The sequence below is a fragment of the Myxocyprinus asiaticus genome, chromosome 41, assembly GCF_019703515.2.
Source record: "Myxocyprinus asiaticus isolate MX2 ecotype Aquarium Trade chromosome 41, UBuf_Myxa_2, whole genome shotgun sequence".
NCBI classification, from domain to species: domain Eukaryota; kingdom Metazoa; phylum Chordata; class Actinopteri; order Cypriniformes; family Catostomidae; genus Myxocyprinus; species Myxocyprinus asiaticus.
Window position 1 is genome coordinate 18,713,331 of NC_059384.1, and position 23,776 is coordinate 18,737,106.

The following is a 23,776-nucleotide window of genomic DNA, read 5'->3' on the forward strand; positions in this document are numbered from 1 at the left end:
GTAGAATTAAAATTTAATGATATTCAAAGAAAATAATATAACTGCTGTGTAGTTTTTATTCTGAAAACAATGTGGTGTACATTTTGTGCTGCTGTATTGAAAATTAAAAAAAAAAAAATATTCTATTGTGTGACTGTGTTGAATTTCTTTGAATTGAAATTAAGGAAATTCCTCTTACTGTCATTCCAGTTCAACATCTTGTGCGATTAGGCCAATTAAATTCAAAGTCTCTAAGGGAGCCAATTCTTAAAGTGTGAATTTCACTCAACCCTGGTATTGGGATGCAAATTAGGTCTCCTTTTTCAGGGCTCTGTTTTGTATTTTTTATTTCTATCTGCAGAAGATCATAAGCTGAAGAAGTATTACCTTGACAAATAAATAAATGATTGCCTTAGTCATGCCTCTTGAAGACTAGAGTATGAGGTAAAGTATTGCTGGAGCATAAATAGACTATGAATTGAGAGCATTCTTGATCAATCTACCATGTAGCTGATAAGATAAAAAGAAATGATTTACTAATTCTTCATACTAGCACCACATTCTAAAACACCTAATCAATTTTCTGTCTATTGCTCGCTGAACAATGTGTGTTACACCAAGCAGCCGCTAAAGATTTAGACACAATAACTGACAGATTCATTAAGAAATGCCTTCTTATTGAACTTGATTTGAAACCTTGAACATAGAGCTGCTCTTAGTGCTGCTGAAAATCAAATACTCTTCTCTTTAAAAATAGGCAGGATATGAGAATGTTCAAACATCATACAGGCAAATAAGGTGATCATATAGTAAACTTTCATCTGTGGTATGTGAATTATTTTATCTTTGCAGCTCAGCCCATTTGCCTGCCGGCTCTTTCCTGTTCTCATCTGGGTTAAAGGTCCATTCTGCTTGTCTTGAGCTGCAAATTGGCTTTGGGAATGTGGAAGAGGAGCTTGATAGTGCCTTAAATGAGCGTAGTCTTGCTAATAGGCTGCAGTTAAGTCAAATTCCTGAGGGGACACTTGTTTAATTGCCACATCTTGCTTTAACTTATTTTTTCACCAGTGCAATGCATTTTCTGTCTACTGATTTAATCTCATTAAAACAAGTTTTTTTATTATTATTATTTTATCCTTTAATCACAGAAGAATAATGGCAGACATGTTAAGGAAATTGACATTTAATGAATGACACAGTGTGGAGGATACATTTGGTATGGGTGGAAATGGTACCATGTTAGGGAACAGTAATATCCCCCCCTGAGATTCTCTGTTAAAGTGTCATTTATGTTCCACTAGTGTCTCCAGTCAGAATCGCAGCAATAAGTATTGTTCCCTATCTGTCACTCACTCGACGTTGTGTCAATGTAGTGACACTAGGGGTCACTCTTGGAAGCCCCAAACACCTCTGCTTTTTTTAAAAAAGGCCAATGGGAATTGGCGAGTGGAATTTGCATGCCACTCCCCTGGACAATCGGGTATAAAAGGAGCTGGTATGCAACCACTCATTCAGATTTTCTCTTCTGAGCCGAGCGGTTGTATTCAGTGCACTGAATTCAATTTCCCTCCAAAGATGCACCTCAAAAATGCTGGATTTACGGCGCATTTCAGCAGCTTCTCCCCCTCTGCATCCATGGAGTGCAGAGAACACCCCTGGGCACTGCGGCAGAGTGAAAAAAGAGAGTATATTCTAAAAGAGTTTATTTTCATTCACAAAAAGAACAGCACACACGGAACGTCTTTTTAAAGATGACTTTCCGTTTGTGTGTTATTCCTGGTTGCGGTCGTTATCTCTCCGCTTCTGATGGCCACGATCACTGTCTTACGTGTCTGGGCGCTGCCCATGCGGAGACATCATTTGTGGATGGATCATGTCCTCATTGCAAGAACATGACCATGGCAACACTGCGGTCGCGGCTTGCTCCCCGCACCGGTCCTTCTACCTACGGGTTTGAGGCCGCGTCGGTTATCACTGGGGGCGATTTGGGGACATCAACAGGACCACCTCCACCAGGTATCCCCCCACGGACCTCCCATTCCCCAGCACACTCGCTTGCCCCAGTCGGGCACTCGGATGAGACCACCGGCTCGTCTCAGGGTGAGTTCGACCTCTTGTTCGGAGCCCGGGAAGATGATGAGTTATCGAGCGCAGCATCGGAGAGCAGGCTCATTCAGTCGGATGCAGTGGTTTCAGCTGTGCTTGCTCCTTCGGGAATGGTCACCCAGTCTCAGGCTGATGCGGAAATGACGGACATGCTTTCCTGGGCGGCTGCGAGCGTCAGGCTTGAATGGAACCCTCCACTCTCCCCTGAACCCTCGCAGCTCGATGATTGGTTCCTGGGCTCGGGTGCCGCCCATGGCCATGCCCCGCCCTGGTTCCTTTCTTTCCGGAAGTGCATAAGGAGCTGACAAGATCGTGGGAGGCACCATTTACTGCCCGGTCCCGGTCTTTCAGCTCCCCCGCTCTCACTACCCTCAATGGTGGAGCGGCCAGGGAGTATTCGGTGATACCCCAGGTGGATAAGGCGCTCGTGCACTTGTGTCCGCAGAGCTCCGCCACCTGGCCGGGTGCCCGCAGCTCACATCAAGGGCCTGTAGGTTTACATCATCCCTGATGACTAGGGCCTACAGTGCCGCTGGACAAGCCACCTCCGCCCTGCATGCCATGGCTCTCCTGCAAGTACACCAAGCCAAGGCACTAAAAGAGCTGCACGAGGGTAGTTCTGACCCAGGATTGATGCAGGAACTGTGCTCGGCAACTGACCTCGCTCTCCGGGCGACAAAGGTCATGGCGCGGTCTCTTGGGCAGGCGATGTCCACCCTGGTGGTCCAGCAGCACCACCTTTGGCTCAACTTGATTGAGATGCAAGAGGCTGACAAGGCATGGTTCCCATCTCCCAGGTTGGCCTGTTCAGTGACACCGTTGAGGACTTTGCCCAGCAGTTTTCGGTGGTGAAGAAGCAGACGGAGGCCATACAACACATCCTGCTCCGGCACGGCTCAAGACCCCGCACCCCATCTGCTCATTGCCAAGGGTGTCCTCCTTCAGCAACAACACCGGCTCCACCGCAGTCCGCCCCCATGGCCTGGCCCCGGCATGGAGCCCATCGCAGGAAGCAGACACCACCCGTCTAACGGCCGGCCGCTAAGAACCCGAGGAAGGCTTCGAAGCGCCCCTGAGACAGGCGACCCAGGGGCGAGGAGACCTGCTTCTCTGGAGCTGGTGAGCAGACCACTCCATCCCCTGGTGGAGGGCCAGGAGGAGAATCATTTGTTTCATTTTTTGCTGCATGCCCATGAGGCTGTAGTACCCAAAAGTTCAACAAAATAGTGGTTTTCTCATTTCTTATGTCACATGTCCGGTGCGCACGGCCATTGTCATGACCACCGTCCACCGTCCCATTTTTGCAGGTATGGTGCTCCAGTGGCGGACCCCCCACCCCTGTGCGCCCAGCTGTGGCACAAACACGCCGGTTCCAGTGGACTACGGGTATGAGATTCCTCCTCCCCCCTCATCGGCCAATCTTATGGTGGGCAGCAGGAGCCAGGTAAGTGCTTCGATGTCCTTGGACTCAGCATGGCCATGGGGCTCGAGTCCCCTCGACGTGGCACCTTGAGCTCCACCCCGCCGCGAGGCCCCACCCGCCGGTACATCGGATATGATCATTCCCTTGTTCCCCCTCGCCCGGAGTTTGGGCACGTGGCTTGCGCTTTCCAACCCATCGCGATGGCTGACCCGGCTACGCGATTCAGTTCACCAGGTGCCCGCCCAGGTTCAGCGGCGTCCGCTTCAATTCGGTGAAGGGCGAGAACGCCACTACCTTGCGTGCGGAGATCGCAACCCTTCTGCGCAAGGGCGTGATAGAGCCTGTACCTCCAGCCGAGATGAAGAAAGGGTTTTACAGCCCTTACTTCATCATACCGAAGAAAGGCGGTGGGTTGCGACCAATCCTGGACCTGCGAGTACTGAACCGGGCTTTGCACAGACTCCCATTCATGATGCTGATGCAAAAACGCATTCTAGCGAGCGTCCAGCATCAAGATTGGTTCGTGGCGGTAGTCCTGAAGGACGCGTACTTCCACATCTTGATCTTGCCTCGACACAGATCCTTCCTGCGGTTTGCCATGGCATACCAGTACAAGGTCCTACCTTTCGGCCAGTCCTTGTTCCCTCACGTCTTCACGAAGGTCGTAGAGGCAGCCCTTGCCCTGCTAAGGGAAGTGGGAATCTGCATCCTCAACTATCTCGATGACTGGCTAATCCTACCTCACTCTTGAGAGTTGCTGTGTGCACACAGGGACCTCGTGCTCTGGCACCTCAGCCGACTGGGGCTTCGGGTCAACTGGGAAAAGTGAAGGCTCTCCGCAGTTCAGAGCATCTCTTTCCTCTGTTTGGAGATGTTCATGGCGCCGCAGGACACATCGCGTGGCCATCATGTCGATCTGTCACCGCCTCTTCAGTCCTTGGACCGACCTTGCATTTCTATGGGCAGGGGTTCCCCTAGAGCAGGTCTCCAGGCATGTCGTGGTTACAACAGATGCCTCCAAGACGGGCTGGGGCACCGTATGCAACGGGCACAAAGCCGCCGGCTCCTGGACTGGCCCGCGGCTGCGTTGGCACATCAACTGCCTAGAGTTGTTGGCAGTACTTCTCACCCTGCGGAGCTTACGGCTGTTGATCCAGGGCAAGAACGTGTTGGTCCAGATGGACAACACAGCGACGGTAGTGTACATTAACCATCAAGGCGGTCTACACTCCCGTTGTATGTCACAACTCGCCTGCCATCTCCTCCTCTGGAGTCAGCAGCACCTCAAGTTGCTACGAGCCACTCACATCCTGGGTGACCTCAACACAGCAGCGGATACGCTGTCACAACAGGTTACCCTCAGGGGAGAGTGGAGACTTCACCCCCAGGTGGTCCAGCTGATTTGGAGTCGATTCGGTCGAGCACAGGTAGACCTGTTTGCTTCCCAGGAATCCTCGAGGAATCCCTCTACGAGGCGCCTGTATGCCTTGAGGTGGCATCTGTTCACTAAGTGGTGTTCTTCCCGACATGAAGACCCCCAGAGATACGCAGTCAGATCGGTGCTTTCCTTCCTGCAGGAGAGGCTCAGGTTCCTGACAGGCGCTTGGAGGTTGAATCCCAGCATACTGCGCCTCGTCCCCTCGTGGGACCTCTCAGTAGTCCTTCGTGGTCTACGGGGAGCTCACTTTGAGCACTTGGAGGCTATGTGCCCATGGTTCCCATGACCCCTTTTAGGGATCAGGTGGTGAACCTGCAAGCGCTGCCCCAGGAGGAGGCAGACCCAGCCTTGGCGTTGCTGTGTCCGGTGCGAGCTTTACGCATCTATTTGGATTGCACGCAGAGATTTAGAAGCTCCGAGCAGCTCTTTGTCTGCTTTGGTGGGCAGCGGAAAGGAAGCGCTGTCTCCAGACAGAGGATCGCCCACTGGGTCATTGACGCCATCGCGATGGCATATCAGGCTCAGGACATGCCACCCCCTGCGGGGTTACAAGCCTACTCTACCAGGAGTGTGGCGGCCTCTTGGGCCCTGGCCAGTGGCGCCTCTTTGGCAGACATCTGCAGAGCAGTGGGCTGGGCAACACCCAACACCTTTGCGAGGTTCTTCAATCTCCAGGTTGAGCCGGTCTCATCCCGTGTATTGGCAGGCACGAGTAGGTAAGTTCCGGGACAGCTGGCCGGGTGTACCACTTTCTCTTAGCGCCTTTCCCCTCCCTTGAGGTGAAGACGTGCACTCTTGACTCCCAGTCGTGTTCACAGACTGTGATCCCTGGATGACTTTCCTCTTTAGCCCTCTGGCAGCTGAGTTTGCGTAGAAACTCGCTGCCAGCCCAGTATGTGCGCTAATGAGGCCCTGTATTGAGGTAGGTGCTCCACATGTGCTGGTTCCCCGAAGGTGACCCCATGTGATACCCCGGTCACCATGCTCTGTAGAAACTCCTCCCTCTTCGAGTAGGACCTACCATGGGAACTCTCCACATGACATATTTTCAACAATACTCGGTAAGACCATGTGACGTATTCCACTCAAAATACCCCCCCCCCCCTTTTTGGGTGGGGTGTGGTCTCCGCGGTGTCTTCCCCTTGGGAGGGACACCCCCGACGCAGACACTTAAGGCTCCCAGTCTGTTAACAAATTCCACTCTTTTTTGGGGAGAAAAGAGAGGGAAAAGAGGCCTCAGCAGGGCTAGCCTGTCCCTATAATTGGGCAGTTTACTTTTTCCTGATGGACCATTTGACGCTCATAAGAGCACTGGGGGAGGTTACATGATGGCCTGGTGTGCTGGCTACGAGGTACACAGTGGTCTGCCCGTCACACACCGCCATAACACGTAACACAGTTCAGATAGTTGTGGCATTTTGTATAGGGACCCCTAGTGTCACTACATCGACACAACATTGAGTGAATGACAGATAGGGAACGTCCTGGTTACTTTCGTAACCTCCGTTCCCTGATGGAGGAAACGAGACGTTGTGTCCCTCTTGCCACAACGCTGTACTACCTCTTTTGTTTACTTTTGTTTGTTTTTCTGCCTTTTTACTAATGGAGAGTTATTGTAGTCAAATGCTGTTGTTTACAGTAAAATTGTTAATCGTCATACAGATACTGTCAGTAAATTGGTTTAAATCTTTAGGACACTGATGCCCCAGTGTGCTGGTGGCCAAATATTTAGGACACTGATACCCCAGTGTGCTGGTGGCCTGATTTAATCTAGGGTTTCTATTTTGATTATTTGTTTTCCCTTTGATCGTCAGTGCTTTTATACTCTCAACAAAACTAATGGATATTCAGAGCATTGCTGCATGTTCAATTACAACCAAAATTGACAGGGTGACTGAAAATTGCCAGTGATTTTCCACTCATGAAATATAAGCCTGTAGAACAACACTGACAAGTCATGATGCTGACATTTTGATGAATCGCACCCATCACAGACCTGTTCCATTGTGTTAATGGGATTATTTGGAGAAACCTTCAAATTTCCATGCTTGGTGGCTTTAGTTTTGCCTCTTTATATCAGCTGTGCCTTGTCTCTCAACTTTACCAAGGTCTGATACCTTGAAGGCATGTGAACTCGGAACACTCCAAAGACTGAGAGAACTGCCAATTGCCTCTCTCCTTTCCTCTCCCTAGTATTCTATCCTGTATTGATCCTGCTTGTTTAAGTGAATCTGTTTTCTTTTAAATTTATGAAACCCTTGTTATGAAGCACTTATGAATTTGAGTTGTATATGTGCTTTAGTCTTAAGCATTTGGCCCTTCAAGGTCATTTGAAAGCCTCTTAAATCCAGATTGAAGGCAATTTACCAACTTCATGTACTGGGACAATATAACATAGTAAGGTATAGTGTTTTCCATTTCATTCCCTGGGGGAACTCCATTATTGCAGTGCATTCCCATTCAATTTTGAACCCTCAGCTTCTTAGAAAATTTAAGGTGAATGGACATTTGGATATATTACTTGCTATTTATTTCCCTTGTGAAATAACGTACAGTGTTGACAGTTAATATTATTATTTAACCTTTACACTTGTTTATTGTCTCTAGTCTAAATCATTGAACAAGTATTCAGCTATAGTGAATATTAATTAAGCCTATGGGATTCATAAGTCAATGTCAGAGAAAACCTAAAATGTCAGTTGCTGACATTGTAAGTATTTTAACTTAACAGTTGGAAAACAGATGTCTTTTGAGTGTTTACCAACCTTGAGAGCAAGGATATTAAAGTCATGATGAAACGGAAGAAGCAGCAGATATTTTCTTCCATATTGTGACGTACATCCGAGTCAAACGGATTATTAAATAAAAAAACATGTAGGGTGGGGACTTGGTTCTATCTATTGTTGATTGGATTTTGAGATGTGGGCATTGCACTCAGAAATGGAGGCAGATCTGAATGCGAGCATGCAGTCGATTGTGGAGGACTGTCAGACAGATGTGACAAATGTTTGATCAGTTCAGGCTAGGAAAACATTTGTGATATGCATTATTATGATAAGCAAGGTATCTAGATACACTTACCTTCATACTTTGTGATGTACCAACCATGTACACTGACAGAACAGCCGTATCTGTCAGGTACAAGACTTTTGCAATCCCCATTTCATGATGTGTAAAATTCTGGAAGCACTCGGGCGTGAAATGCCTCGAACACAGCCGCGAATTAACCATTAATCATTCCTCTTCAAATGCAAAAATTCAAGCCACCGGGCCTGTAACCAAGATAGTCTTGGATACTGAACCGGTTTTGTTAGGAAAACAACCGAAAACACACCTCTTTACCATCTTAACCAACAAGCGGTTGATGCTTCGTTCAACTCTATGCAAGGTTGTGGTATTTGTAAGAAAGGGGCAGGGTTTAAGTGGACTAAATGATTGGAGCAGTCCGGAATACGTCATCAGAGAGAAGTCTGTCGTTTCATCGGAAGATCGAGTTATGACATTTTGATTAAAGATTACGAGGTATTTTAAAATGCATATGTTTAAAAAAAAAAAAAAAATATATATATGCATGGATGAATCGTTCACAATAGGATCAATAACATGCATTTAGAAAATAGATATTTTCATTTCATGTCGACTTTAAGTGTAAACTTTGTGTTCTTCTAATATGCTGCCTTTTCTGAGAAATGAATATTGCTGTATTTTTTCAGACATGGATGTTCATAACGTTTTGTAAGCAAGCTCACATCTTTCATTCTTAGTCTCATATTTTGTTCAGAGAACTACATGTCTCAGTGTCATGGAAGGTTTTGCTCTTCAGTGTGGCAATGAGCTTCCATGAAGTGAACAATTGTTAGTTTCTTCATAGCAGAGGCATAAAAGTAATAATGAGTGGACAGAAATAAAGGAAGAAAGGACAAAATATCAACTTTGTCTTTTTTTTCCCGCTTTGTGAGTATAGAATTGTTGATGATGTTTATCAGAAGAAAAGTGTATCTTCCCTGTTACACTCACAGTGTAGTAAAGAATATGTTATTTTTCTTGGAAACTCTTAATACCTGGTTTATTGCAGATTGGTTTCAGAGGCTTGTATATTGTGAAGACATTGTCTCCAAGTGATGGAAGTGTTCGTGCATAGACTAGGAATGGATGCGACACAACCATTCCTTACATTGTTCAGGAGAGGTGATGTTAATTTTCTGTATACTAGGAGAAAAATGCCCATGCTCTGAATTCCAAGTTAGTGAATGATCATGATGGATGTTGTGCAATAATCCATTGATCTTTCAGTGTTGTTTGTTCACTATGGTCCTTAAAGGAAGCACTGAATCTTTCCCATACAGCTTCTTTGCTTTCATGGAAAACTCATGTTTCCTGTTTGCTTTCCTTCCTGTTGAGCCAAAACGAACAGATGTCTCAGACAGCCTTTTTGAACAGACATTGTCTAAAGCTCATCCACAATTTATAGTAAGATCAGTTACGGGATGTCTTGTTTCCATGACTATGTCCTTTATATATTTTCACTATTTTCTGTGCGAGTTTTGGAAATTATTATGCATATTATGCCAGCCATTAAATAACAGTTATTTCCGTTCCTCTACTTTGATTGGGCAAGCAGAGTTTCAAGAGTGCTGATATTATTTATAGAACTTGTTGTATAAAAGCAATATCACACTTGCAATCACAGTCTTGTATTGAATATCAGCAAGCTGTAATTATCTGTGGCCTTGTGCCTATATGGTGGAATCACAGTCATGCTGAATTTAAGTACAACAGCACTGTTTCTCATGTGATATATCTTTTAATTCTCACACTGATAGAGTCTGATAAGTGACAGCACTCTTTTGCTCTGTTGTATGGCTGTGTGTCTAGTTACCCAGTCCTGGCTACTATTTTGCGAAGATTAAAAAACTTAATAATAAAACAAATCTAGTTGAAAACAGCTTTGAAATGCTCAAAGCTTTGACCCCATGACCCTCGTTTAACCCTGTCCTTTTTCCAGAGGAAAGCCAGGAGGTTAGTCTATTTCAGGGATAGTGGCTTGGTCAAATTATATCAGTCAGAAATAAGCAGATTCCTCTCTTGTTTTCCTGTCCCCTTCGGGGTGGTGATAGCTTGAAAAATCAGTGTGATATCTGGAGGTGACTGGGAGCAGAGAATATCAGGTTTATCCTTCAGGCTTCTGCTGAAATATCCAATGTTCTCAACACAGCTCCACACAGCCTTTGACATAAACGGGTTTCTTTATTACTCTTTTATGTCTTTTCCTTAGTCATTTAGAACAGGGACATTTACAAATTTTGAAAGTGGTCATTAAATTGTGCTTAGACAAATATCAGTGAATTTTCTCTCAAAATAGTGAATTCATTGTAAAAAAATAAAATAAAATAAAAAACTGACAGTTTGTATGCCTACTTTCATTGTGTCAGAAAACAATGCATTTTTTGAATAACAATCCAATTAGGAAACTTATTCCTAGTAAGGTCATAAAGCATTTTGACATTGTCATTAAGTAGCAGGTACAGATGTTAACCACCTGTTGTGTGATATATACAGTATATATAAAAAAATAACTAAAGTTACTCACACAAAAAACTAGATACACAGTTTTTTTCCATTACATTCATAAATAATTAGAATTGATCACATAACCAAGACCTCCAATGGAAAATTCATTAATATTCTAAAGTATGCCTGATACATATTTTAAGGCTTCCCTCTTCATGTTTAAAAGTGAGGCTTCTTAGACAATTTCAGACACTCTTCAATCGAAAATGCATTCATGAATAAGCAGAAGCTTGAAATTCCTGGTCTCCCAGGAGCACTCTTTGCGGGCAAAGCCTAACATTAATTATGGCCTGGTGTTGGTAAGGAAACTATACCAGTAATCCTTTTTGATGACGTTATTGCATCTGGGGTCTCTTGTCTGAGTTGTAGAGAGGCCTTTCCAGCTTTATTCGGGCCCACATACTCAAATATCAGACTTACCATGATGACAAATAGTGCTGGGGGCTGTGTACATGTATGCCTGTAATTGCATCACTACATTTGAACCTCATATGAGGATGCACCTGCTTTTTAAAGGGCACCAAGTCCTTCAAATGTCATTCAGACTTTAATAGTCTTGAATCCACCTGAAATCCACCAGGCAAAGACTGTTTGGTTGGTTATGACACAACTTGGTAAATTTGCTATTTTTAATCTTTAACTAAATCTCTTAGTTTCTGTCTATGAGCATCTCTTGCACCCAGCTTGCAGTGCAGTCCATTCATGTTGTAAGAAAGAGAGAATGGGTTAGTTTCAGACCCAGTGAGTTGCCATGCTGTCTGCTGCCTACATCGAATCTGCACTGACAGTATCTAAGATGCACTGACGTGCACAGAACAGGGGCTACAGGAGCATAAGCCCCTTCCCCTTTTGTTCACAAATCTAAAGGTGCCATTCACAAATGTATAGGTGCCCTTTTAAGCAGAGGTGCCTTTAAGAGCACTGAGATTTAAACGGAAGTGTCTTTATTACACCTTTCTGGAATGCCCTAATAAGCATAAAAATACATAGAAAGCATGAATATTGGGTAAAATATTCCATTATTAATTAGACTGGACTATTTTTATCAATAAAAAGAAAGCACTATATATATATCATCAGTTCCAATCAACATTTCTCTTGTTTTATCTTTCATGTTGGATAATTGTGCTGCCTACCTATTAGAGCAGTCTTAATGTCAAGAGTGTGTCTATGATGTCTTAAAATGCTGCCTCTGTAGACAGCTCACTATATGTTTTGGAACAAAGCTAATGTATGTGTGTGTGCCATCCTGAGGAACTGAAGGTCACCATAAGAAAGTTTAGTTGATTAAGCAGGTAGATAAATAATGACTGTAGGTTGATTCGTCAACCAGGGAGGGAGTTTAAGGGACCCACATTGTGTTAACATAGGGTTTCATCTTCTCTTAATTAATCCATGACAGTGGTTGACCGCGGGGTCTCTCACGGGGACATGAAGAGACAGTGCCCTTTCATTCTGATCTAGAGTAATTACGTATGGCTGGGTGGATGCTTTGGTGCTGAAAAAGGGTGGTGGAGGAATGCACATTTTTGACTGCACCCACACAATCCACCTTTCTGACCTAGTTACAACCCCCTTTGAGGGTATAATGGGTACACTGAAGGTATTTGTTCAGTTATTTTTATGCAACAGTGTTTTTGTTACTGTTTACTGGTGGTTAGCATCAGCTAATGCTGTTAGCAAATATTGTACCTGTATCGCTCTACTGAAAAAATAGCTCAGACTAGTTTTGACCATCTTAAATTTCAAGATGGTTTTAGCTGGGCAATGCTGGTCTGTTACTGGCACAAGCTTGTTATTAATAGAAGTACCAGTGTAGCCATATTGATTGACCAGCTTGACCAACATGAAATTGCTCAAATCTAAACCTTATACGGGTAACAAGAAATAAGCTGGTTTTTACTGGTAATTTAATCTAGTTACAGGTCGAACCACACACTATTTTGTTATTTATTTTTTATTTTTTTTCTTTGTTTTCTGGCATTCTAAAATTTGCTTCATGTGGTAACATCTAATTGAACTATTTAAATTAACCAAATCAACCTGACTATATTAGGTCACACCAACAAAATAATTTTTTAAGGGTTAAGTCAGGTAGAAAATATCCTAAAAGTAACACCTGCACATTTCCACTTTTTACATTGAGCTTAGCTAGTCTTTTTTTCAGCAGCAAGTTTCAGAGGCATTTCTATCAGGAAAATTCGCAGACTTGAGTAAAGGTTTAGATTACATTTATTTGATTAATATAAAACAGGAATGTAATGTCTCTCTTTGGCGTAAGCCCCATCTGGCGGTCCGAAGAAGTTGTACTCTGAACCATCAGTTCCTGCCAGAGATAGGAGGCAGGGGCGAGGAGACTACTCCCGTGCAGGACGGGACTCAACTGGTGGCGGTGGGGTGGTGGAGGTTGCCGTATTAGCACACTGAAACAGCAATGTGATAGATTGTAAGCAGACTTATAAAGCAATGGCTTACATGTGATTGGCTAGGAGTTACTTAGCTAATAGTGTGATCATGTACAGCTGCTAGACTTCCCTCTAGAACTACGCTGCACTTACATTTCTCACATTAATATCATACTCCCAACTCTTAGACAAGGTACTAGCATTCAGTTGATATGGTGTTTTCACATTATGTTATTTAACATAATTTGTTTTATACACAAAAGCCGTATGTTTTTACAGCTGTCCCACAGAACTGCCTATGACAGGCATGTCCAGTTGTTGGCTACACTGTCCTTGCAAACACCATTTCATACACCTGCAAAAGTACAAAATGTACAGAGTTTGAAAGAAACTGATGGATGGCATATATTGTAAATACATGGCAGAAAGCATTCTGGTTTTGTATCAATACCAACATCTGAGAGACAAATTTATCAGAGGTAATGGTGTGTAAGGTACTTTGGCCTTGTCCGTGCCAACTGGACTGTGCCTGAGAGGGAAAGAGAAAGAGCGAGTGAGAGCAGGTGGGAAGGAGAGAGCAGTTGTTCAATGTTTTGTGGTGTGTGACAGATAGAGGTAAACTGGTCACCAGGGACCTTCAATGTGCTAAGTCTTTTCACAAGTTCATGATTAATGGTAGACAAGAATTCATTCCTCAAAGCAAGCATCAACCTGGTTATTATGTTCTGATGACTTTTACCCTTCACAATGGCGTTAGAGTAAATAACACCTCCCTGAATTATCAATCAGAGCTGACAAATCAGCAGCTGCAGTGGGTTTGGTAACCTTGACCTCCAATTTTTTTATCCCCTTTTCTCCCCAATTTGGAATGCCCAATTCCCACTACTTAGTAGGTCCTCGTGGTGGCGCGGTCACACACCTCAATCTGAGTGGCAGAGGACAAGTCTCAGTTGCCTCTGCTTCTGAGACCATCAGTCCACGCACCTTATCATGTGGCTCATTGTGCATGACACTGCGGAGACTCACAGCATGTGGAGGCTCATGCTACCCTCCGCGATCCACACACAACTTGACTGTCTATGTATGGAATGAACAATGTCTGTGATGAATGATAATGAGTGTGAAAAAAGGAAAATATATGACCTAATGAATCTAAAGAAAGAAATATAACTAGACATATCTAAAGAGACCAGACTAAAATTGTTGGAAAGTTAGTTAACATATCACATTTTATGATTTTCTGACTGCTAGGTGGTGCTGTCACCAAACTTCGCTGGTATGCTCAGATCATGGTTGCAATGACACATAGTTTCTCTTATAAAGGACAATGTGACAGCCTGACTTCTGTTTTCCATCGACTTCTTCAAATGTCATTACAGAAGGTTGTGAAAATCCAAAAATCCTTTGGATAATTTTTATGAGGCTTGGTCTGAAGATCATCACGAAACAAATGTGGTGTCCAAATTGTTAAAAATTATTTTTACGATTTTGAACGATCAAGATGGTGGAAGTTGAAAATCCCAGGTTCTTTCAAAAATCATTTTTCTATATCAAAGGATTCACAAGTTAAATAAATAAATAAAAAATTGCCAGGTAATAGGTAAAACTAAAACTTGCTTCATGTTAAATTTATGTTAAATTAACTGGTTTTATTCAAGTCAAAAATTTTATTTTAAATGACTTAATCAATCTGACTGCCTTAGGTTATACCAATTAAATAATTTTGTAAGTGAAATTGCACCTTAACTGCATGTAACTGTCACCTTGTCAGGGTGGGGTTCTGCCTGACGGGACCGTGGCAGTATCGGCCTGCCTTGGTGTTTTGTGTTCTCCCTTTTGTGTGAGCTCACGGGTCCAGTGATGTCAACCTGTCAGGTTGTGTTTTGTCTGACGAAGGCCGTGGCATCATTGTTCCCTGTCTGTTTTTGTCAAAGCGCGTTAACGTTTTGCCCTTATGTGTTTCAGGTGCTGCTGGCATGCTGAATCGCATTTCCATGGGAATCCTGATTGTTTCCATGGGTATGCTGATCATTACTACCTTCAGCTGCGAGCAGCACCTGCTCCTTGTTTGTTTCCCTGCTTATTTATATCCCCTTGTGTGTTATGTCAGACATCGGATCATTGTTATTGTGATTGTCAATGTGAATGTATTGTTTTCTGTCAAATGTTAATCGTGCTCTCATGTTTTCAAGTTGGAGATCTCTCGTGTGTCTGTTGGTTGCCGGTTTCTAGAAGTGTGGTTACCTTCTAGCTCGCCTTCAACTGTCTTCTCTGCCCGCATGTTGGGGGAGATCATTGCCCCGGCGCACAATTCCCTTGGAGAAGGATTCCTAGTTTCTGCCCGCGTGTTGGGGGAACCATCGCCTGGGCTTGACTTTGTTTGAAAATAACTTTTGTGTTGTTACTAATAAACTTGTTGACTGTTTTCCTCTGCATTTGGGTCTCTTGTCCACTCTGACAGAATGATCCAACCACACACAGAACCAAGTGGAGGAATAATTTCTTCACTCTGCCCTCTCACAGCAAGAGGCCCTGCTGAGGTGGTACCAGGAACAGTTTTACGCTTCGATCCGCGTATTGGAGAGGATGGCATCGCAGCTTGCGGAACTCACCACGGCAGTTCAACAGTTGCAGCCAGTGCCCACGCCTGCCACGGTCAACGAGCCAGTGCCCATGTCTTCCACAGTCAACAAGCCTGTTCCTGAAGCCTCGTCCATCCCAGAGCCAGTGCCTGAAGCCTCGGCCGTCCCAGTGCCAGTGTCCTTGATCATGAAGGCCGCTCCCACAGCAGTGCTCCCGGCCACCCAGAGAAGGAGGAGGAGAAGGGCTCCTGTTCCCCAAGCGCCCCCGGAGGCCATTCCCCAGTCGCTGACAGCGCTACCGGACACAGAGGCCGTTCCCCAGTCACTGCCAGCACTCCCAGCCTCGGAGGCCGTTCCCCAGTTGCTGCCAGCACTCCTGGCCATGGAGGCCATTCCCCAGTCACAGCCAGCGATCCCGGCCACAGAGGCCATTCTCCAGTCGCTGCCAGTGGCCACAAAGGTCGTTCCCCTGTCTCTACCTGTGCTCACAGCCACGAAGGCTATTCCCACACCACCGCCAGTGCTCACGACCATGGAGATCATTCCCGTGTCCTTGCCTGTGTTCACAGCCACAAAGTCTGTTCCCCTGCCACTGCCAGTGCCCATGACCACAGAGGTCGTTCCCCTGTCTCTGCCTATGTTCACAGCCATGAAGGCTGTTCCCACACCTCCACCAGTGCTCATGACCACGGAGGTCATTCCCCTGTATCTACCTGTGTACACAGCAGTGAAGGCTGTTCCCCTGCCACTGCCAGTGCCCACGACCACAGAGGTCATTCCCCTGTCCCTGCCTGTGTTCACAGACATGGGGCTGGTCTCCTACCAGTGCCCACGACCACGGAGATTGTTCTCCTGTCCCTGCCTGTGTTCACAGCCACGAAGGCTGTTCCCCTGCCACTGCCAGTGCCCATGACCACGGAGGTCATTCCCCTGTCCCTGCCTGTGTTCACACCCACGAAGGCTGCTGCCAGTGCCCACAACCACGCAGGTCGTTGCCCAGTCCCTGCCCATGCTCACAGCCACGGAGCCTTTTCCACAGTCATTGCCTGCTCTCACAAACAAGAAAGCTGTTCCCCTGTCACTGCCAGTGCTCACAGCCACGGAGGCCATTCCCCAGTTGCAGCTGCCAGTGCTCATGGCCACGAAGGCCACTCTCCTGCCGCTATCAGCGTCCACGTCTGAGTTGTCCACACCTCCGCCCCCTGAGCTGCTCCCCCCTGAACCCTGTCCAGCAGTTGCCCAGTTCTCTGCCACCTGCCCAGCGTCCACCACCCAGTTCTGTCACCTCCGCACTGAGGCCACCTCTCAGGCCGCCAGACCCTGCCTTTTCCCTGAGGCCTCTTCTCAGGCCGCTAGACCCTGTCTTTGCCCTGAGGCCCCCTCTCAGACCGCCAGATCCCTCCCCTTTCCTTAAACTCCCTCCCTGGTTTCCCTCCCTTCCCTCCATTCCTATGGTGTTACTTGTTCTTTAAGTGTTCTTGTTGTTTGACTATTTATTTTTTATTTTGTTTGATGTTCCCTTTGGGATGCCAGGAGGCATCCCTTTGAGGGGGTTACTGTCACGGGACCATGGCAGTATCGGCCTGCCTCTGTGTTTCGTGTACCCCCATTTGTGTGAGCGCACAGGTCTGGTTGTTTGGGATCACCATGCACGTGTTACTGCCGTGCGCTCTCCGGTGAGTCATGGTCCTGTCAACCTGTCAAATTGTGTTTTGTCTGACAGGGCCGTGGCATCATCGTTCCATGTCTGTTTTTGTCAAAGCGCGTTTACATTTTGCCCTTATGTGTTTCAGGTGCTGCTGGCATGCTGAATCAGCATTTCCATGGGAACCCTGATTGTTTCCATGGGAACGCTGATCATTACAACCTTCAGCTGCGAGTGGCACCTGCCCCTTGTTTGTTTCCCTGCTTATTGAATTCCCCTCGTGTGTCATGTCTGACGTCGGATTATTGTTATTGTGATTGTCAGTGTGAATGTATTGTTTTCTGTCAAATGTTAATTGTGCTCTCTTGTTTTGAAGTTGGAGATCTCTCATGTGTCTGTTGGTTGCCTGTTTCTAGAAGTGTGGTTACCTTCTAGCTTGCCTTCAACTGTCTTCTCTGCCTGCGTGTTGGGGGAGATCATTGCTCTGCCGCCCAGTTCCCTTGGAGGAGGATTCCTTGTTTCTGCCCACGTGTCAGGGGAAACCGTCGCCTGGGCTTGACTTTGTTTGAAAATAACTTTTGTATTGTTACTAATAAGCTCATTGACTGTCTTCCTCTGCGTTTGGGTCCTGTCTCTCACCCACTCTGACAGTAACCCCTTTTTACAGTGTAAAATCTAGTGGTGAAACTATAGGTTTTGACTGGCTGCAAAAAAATAGGTTGCAAGATTAATAAAGTATGCAGAACACTGGTGGACTTTTGTTATTTTGGATGTTTTTAATGTACTTTCTATTTCCTTCTTTTTGTTATAGGTTCTGGCCTGAATGATGGAGAATGGCATGATGTTCGTTTCCTGGCCAAAGAGGACTTTGCCATGCTGACCATTGATGGTAATGAAGCATCGGCTGTTAGAACCAACTCACCTATCATGATCACAACAGGAAGCACATACCACTTTGGAGGCAAGTGCAAAAATGTATTTGCCTTTGCTAGCTCAGTTACCAAGACTGTCTTTGAGAATCATTGCCAGACTCGACGTCAATGTACCATGAGAATATATTCTTAGATCTCCTTACTTTCCCCAGTGCATTGGAAGCTGATGTTGATTTACAAAGGCCTTTGAATTCACTTATGCTTTGAGCCTTATGGTGCTGGAGAGACCAGCTCTAGAAAGAATTGGAGAACTTGTTATTTTATGCATGTATAAAGATGATCCTTTAAAGAAAGCATGATGGGCATTAATTCAATTAATTAAATGCTGATATGGTATTATATATATTTTTCTTTAAATTGGAAAACTAACTAAATGAACAAAGGCATATTTTTCTTTTGAGGTTCTTCAATTGTCTTTTAACTCTCATTAGGGGCTGGAATGTCAAGGGGGAATGTCAGTTTAGTTTTGATGCACAAATGAATAAGACATTTATCATACATATTACTTATTTAAAATTTCACTTAAAGCAGTAACTCCGTCTTTGAAAACATTGGGCCACACAATGCGACTGAGATAAAAGGCAAATGTGAGACAAAGTCAGACCATGTAAACCAGTCAACAGCTCACTCTCAAGGCAAAGCCATCAAAAACCAGCTTTGAAGTTTGCTTGTCTAATCGCTGACGTCTTTAGTTGGTAGTCAATAGGTAGTCATAAATTCAACAACTTTCATGGATATCAGGAAGTTGTTTAAAGTTCTCGGTTGTCTCTATTTCCCTCACTACAAAGATGTCAGCTTGATTTGTTTGGATTTGGGGTGTTAAAAAGTGGCACAACGAGTCAGGGTCATTTTTGACTTTTATATGACTGCCTCTATCACAATTTCAAAAAGGGGCAAATATAACTTGGAGTGGACATCTTCTCATATTAAAGGAGTGGGAGCACTCTGACCTCTTTTTTTCTGTGTGCCTTTTTTGAAGTTTTAGATCCAAAGTTGCATATGTCAACACACACACACACACACACACACACACACACACACAAACAAACACACACACACACTATTGAAACATAAAAACATACCCACCCCTGTGCCCTCTTCAGCCAGCCATCTGTCCAATCATGCCATTAGCAGGAAGTCAAAGATAAGAAAGTGGGCAGCAGTTCAGTAGCTCAGAGAGACTTCTATATAAAGGAAGACCAATAGTTCAGATAGACAGCAGTGTCTGACACTATCAAGCTGACTGCCTGTTTAGGCTGAGGGATAGCAGTTCTGATAGCTTTATCAGACTTGCATATCTTCAAAAAGAGCTAAATTAGGTAAGAAATGTAGTCCCTCTGCTCTAGGTCTAGCTAGGCCTGACAGCACATTTACACTTGGCAGCCTCTTAAATGAGATCAAAAAGCTTGACTTCTCCTCACTGCTTTCCCGATGGTTCAACTGTTCACTAACTATTAGTATCAATCATGCTTTTCCATCCATCACTATTATTTGCTAGAGAAGAGATATGTCTGCGCTGTCTGATTTGTTTACTGTCATTGGATCTTTTTTCAGCATAGAAGACGATCTACAGTATATGCCATATATGCTAAAAATGTTTCCATCTTGGTGGCAGAAATGCTGCAAAAATACTCAAACAAGACATTGATTCAAAAGGCAAAATGCAGTAGCTACGCCAGCACTGAAACTGAGAGAAATGGCTTTCAAATACTGTGGTTTGCTTTACTTTTAGTGTGGATTTTATAGCTATTGCAATTTCTACACTAAAGTACATTTTCTGAGCATAGATGAGCCAAACCTGCCTTTCACAGGAGAGATGTAGTCTGAAAGACCTGTATTTGGTCCTCTTTTTTACTAAATATTGTTCCTCTTTGACTTTGCATGGCAAAGTAGTCCTAGTCTGGAGAACAGTCCTAGATAGCACAAAATGAAATCTAGTTTTGTGCTTTAAAACTGGTCTGCAGAGCACTATTCAGTGGGTCACACAGGTAAACAAACACACTCTGGGCTGTCCAATAGCCACAAATGTAACTGGCCTGTGCTAATATTAAACTAAATATTTAACTGTTAAAGGTGCTGTAAGTGATTTTTTTTTTTTTTTACAGATATCACTGAAATAAGTACCATGAAATATCACACCTGTCTCTTCAATAGCCCTAGGCTGGGTAAACAGCGGGGGACAAAATGTCCATGGGCCTGCCAGATCCTTTGTTTCTGCTTGTCAATCATTGTGTGCATTCACAGGGCAACTCATATGTTTTTAAGGCCCCGATATACTTCATACGAAATTGTAGATCAAATGGGTGTGACGTCATTTTGAACAAAATCTGGCCAAAAAGATATTCAGAAAAGGACAGCGACCCCTAACCCCCCAACAACATTTGGCCCGGTGTCTATGTAAAATCCAGGGACGATTTCTCTTCCCAGTCCGCCACTGCTGTACAGTGTCCTGGTCCTGGGAAATGGACACTCCCCCCCTTCATCTGGTCCAATACAACAATCTCCAAGTATGTGCTCATGTCTTTGGAGTGCGGGGTTTTTGAAAGGGGCTGTGGCTATGTCTGGTGGAAGTTCCAGAACATCTAAAATCGCTCACAGCACCTTTAAACTAAGCTTCCTGTACCTCAGATGGGCTTAAACAATTTTTTTATATATAAATTGGGTTACAACAGCTTTGTCAATTGACTCGCTGGGAAAACTCCTGGTACTCGCTATGGCCAGTCATCTATGGTTTTTATAAAAATAAGTTAAAAAGAACTTATATGTATTAAAAAGAAAGGTTATTGTTTATTTAGCAGACTTTTGTATAAGCAACATACAAAACAATTTTACTATACGGACAGTTGTCCTGGAACAACCTTAGTTGCCTTGATCAAGTACACAATGGTGTTAGCTCAAGAATTGACCTTTCTGGGGTTTGAGCCTGCAATTTTAGATAAACTCAGATTTTTAAGTACTAATCACAGTACCGCACCAGATTTTTTGTTTACCGTATGAAACCACCAGCATGAACACAGGTTCTGTGTAATTGAGGCTGTTTATTTTAGGAAACTAATTGTAAAGCATGGGCCAGTGCACATTAAATTTAATGTGGCATAATCATCAAAGGCAGGACTCTGATCAGTCAGCTCTAGCGATAGCAAGGTCAGCAGCGAAACATGCCAGGCCAGATTGAGTTTCCTGAGACGGGTAATGAAAAGTGTTTTCTTGTGGCAGCTCTTATGTTTCCATTCTTCTCAATCAGGCAGCTGTAGCACTTTGTGGACTCACGTTCTCATGCTGACAGATTGAGAGAACACAACCTTCTCCCTTATTTCTGTCATTCCTATGCTTGGAGCGGTGCTTGTTTATCTGGTCGATTGTGTGACCGAGGGCTGGTTTCTCAGAGACAGATTAAGCATAATTCTGAACATAATTTTTCTGCAGAAAAATCCCTCAATGTTTAAATGGTACAAACAGGGTGGCAGGAAATCACTCATGCGTCTGGTGAGAATATTTATGCTATTGTATGTTTTTCTAGTTCCTAAATTTTTTATCATCCTGTGTGGGTACAGTTTTGTCCGAGCTTGCTCTTGCAGAATCCTAGAAAAAAGGATAAATAAAAGATAACGTTTGCATTTTGCAATGATTGGAAAGTGAACCCTCTGTGCCTTTTTGGGTTGGTTATTACTCTTATTGGCCTTGAGATTATGACTCTAAAGAGCAAAGACAGTAATGTGTATTTGTGCAAGATTAGCTTCTGGTAACTTCTCAGTTATACACCTAATTCAGATCCTCATTACAGGGCTAGCTGGCCTGATGCAGGCACCTGAAGTGTTTTTACAAGAATAGGTAGAGCTTTGATACAGTTTGTGTGCTTGAAACACTGTAAGGACTAAACACAATACCAACATCATTTTTTTCCTGTATTTATAGAATAACACAGCACTGACTGAAAATGAGACTTTAGAAAAAAATGCATCATTTACTATTTTCCAAACGTCTCCAATGGGACCTTGATGGGCAATGAATGCCACAGTGTATCCAATTCAGACTTAGAGTGCTGTGATCTTGAACAGATCTTGAGCTTTTCATCTCTTCCTCATTTGAAAATGAGCTTAAGATTTCATTTCTCATGTATCTTGTGTCTCTCACGAACAAAACATCATTAGCTATAACACATGCTCGATCATTTAAGACCTAATGGAATTTTCTAGTAAGCAGAAAACCTCCAAACAGTCCCTGATGTCTGATGTCTTGCATGTATTTAGCTGGTTGCAAAAAACATAGGGAGGATAGTTCTTTATCTCTCCAAGAAAACCAAGACTTCATTTAACAGAGGATTGTTCTGGACATTTGTGGCAGACCTCACCAAATCAATGATGGTCTGATGGAGGACTGCAGTAGATTGGATTTTGTAATAAAGAAAACAATGCACATCAACCTATACTGCCCTGCAAAGGCAAAATGCAGTAACTGCACATTTTGTCAAAATTAAGTTACCGGAGTTGGATCTATTAGACTATGATTTGTGCTGTGACAGACGCTTTGGAAACAGAGTGAGGCTATTTTATAACCACTATTTGGCTGGACAATCAAAACTTTGAAGTATTTTTTTTTTTGTTTGTTTGTTTGTTTGTTTTTTTTTTTTGTTTCAGTGTTGGCATAGTTTCTGATTAATTTATTCTTTTCATCCTGATCTCATGAAAATTACATGACTGTGGCAACTTTTTTGCTAAATGAAATTACATGGTTCATTACATCTATTGTGGCAGTTTTGAGGTGAAATGTCCACTGTGGGGTGCTAAAAGCAAGTTAAACTTTCTTCCAAAGAGATTAGGTTTTTAAGGTTAATGTTCAATCCAGTTTTTAATCCACAAACCTTGTTTCCCTAACCTAAACCTTAAAACTAAACCAAAGCAATATTGTCATAAATAGCAAATGTGAAATTAAAAACAGATTAAGGACCCTGTTTTAAGAGTGCAAGCATTAAGCGCAAGCAATGCCTTAAGCCATAAGCACAAAGTTAATGGGCATGGCCAAAATGTTTTGGTATTTTCATGCAAGCATGCACTAAGTCTAGGAGCAAGTGGGTTTGGCGAAATCATGTGTGCAACACACAAAAGGGATTGACCAAATGCAATTCAATTCTGAGGTTCTTCTCTGGTTATTCCAGAGTCTGTGTCCTATTATATAGTCCATTCCCTCAAGCGCCAATGATTTAAACAAAGACAGTACATTCATAAGAATTTGGTAATGTAAATGGACTGTAATGAATGAATTAAAAGAATAGAATTATGGACTTACATTCTTTGTGCATTAACATAGATGAATTCCAGGCATATTTCTATGACAGTGACACGCTTCTTTTAAACGCATAGAAAATGTGATTCTTGTCAGAATTTGGATGTATGCTGCTTTAAATTAAGTATTGTTAATAACACACAAATCATGGCTAGTATTAACAGTGACTGTATCTGCATGGACTTCTACTGGTCGATTTTGATTTTGAAAAAATTTATTGAAATTCAAATTACACTTTAAACTAAACTAAAATATCATTTATAAAAAAGAAGTGGTCAAAAAATAATACCAAATCCAAACATTTTACTCTGTCCAGCTTCTTCCACAGGCCCTTTTGCAGTGACTTAAAAATCACTCTACGACAACAGAAAAAAAAAAAAATACTGTGGCGGGGGTTGTGGTCGAGTGTTGA

General features: G+C 43.7%; 1 protein-coding gene across 2 annotated transcripts in view; it reads left to right on the forward strand.

Annotated features, from left to right (window-relative positions):
- LOC127431520 (contactin-associated protein-like 2) overlaps nucleotides 1-23,776 on the forward strand; it is a 588,401-nt gene that overhangs the window by 324,224 nt on the left and 240,401 nt on the right. For both annotated transcript variants that reach the window (XM_051681959.1, XM_051681960.1), the window contains one exon: nucleotides 17,961-18,110. In XM_051681959.1, coding sequence (XP_051537919.1) covers nucleotides 17,961-18,110 — 150 coding nt within the window. The remainder of the gene's footprint in view (nucleotides 1-17,960; nucleotides 18,111-23,776) is intronic.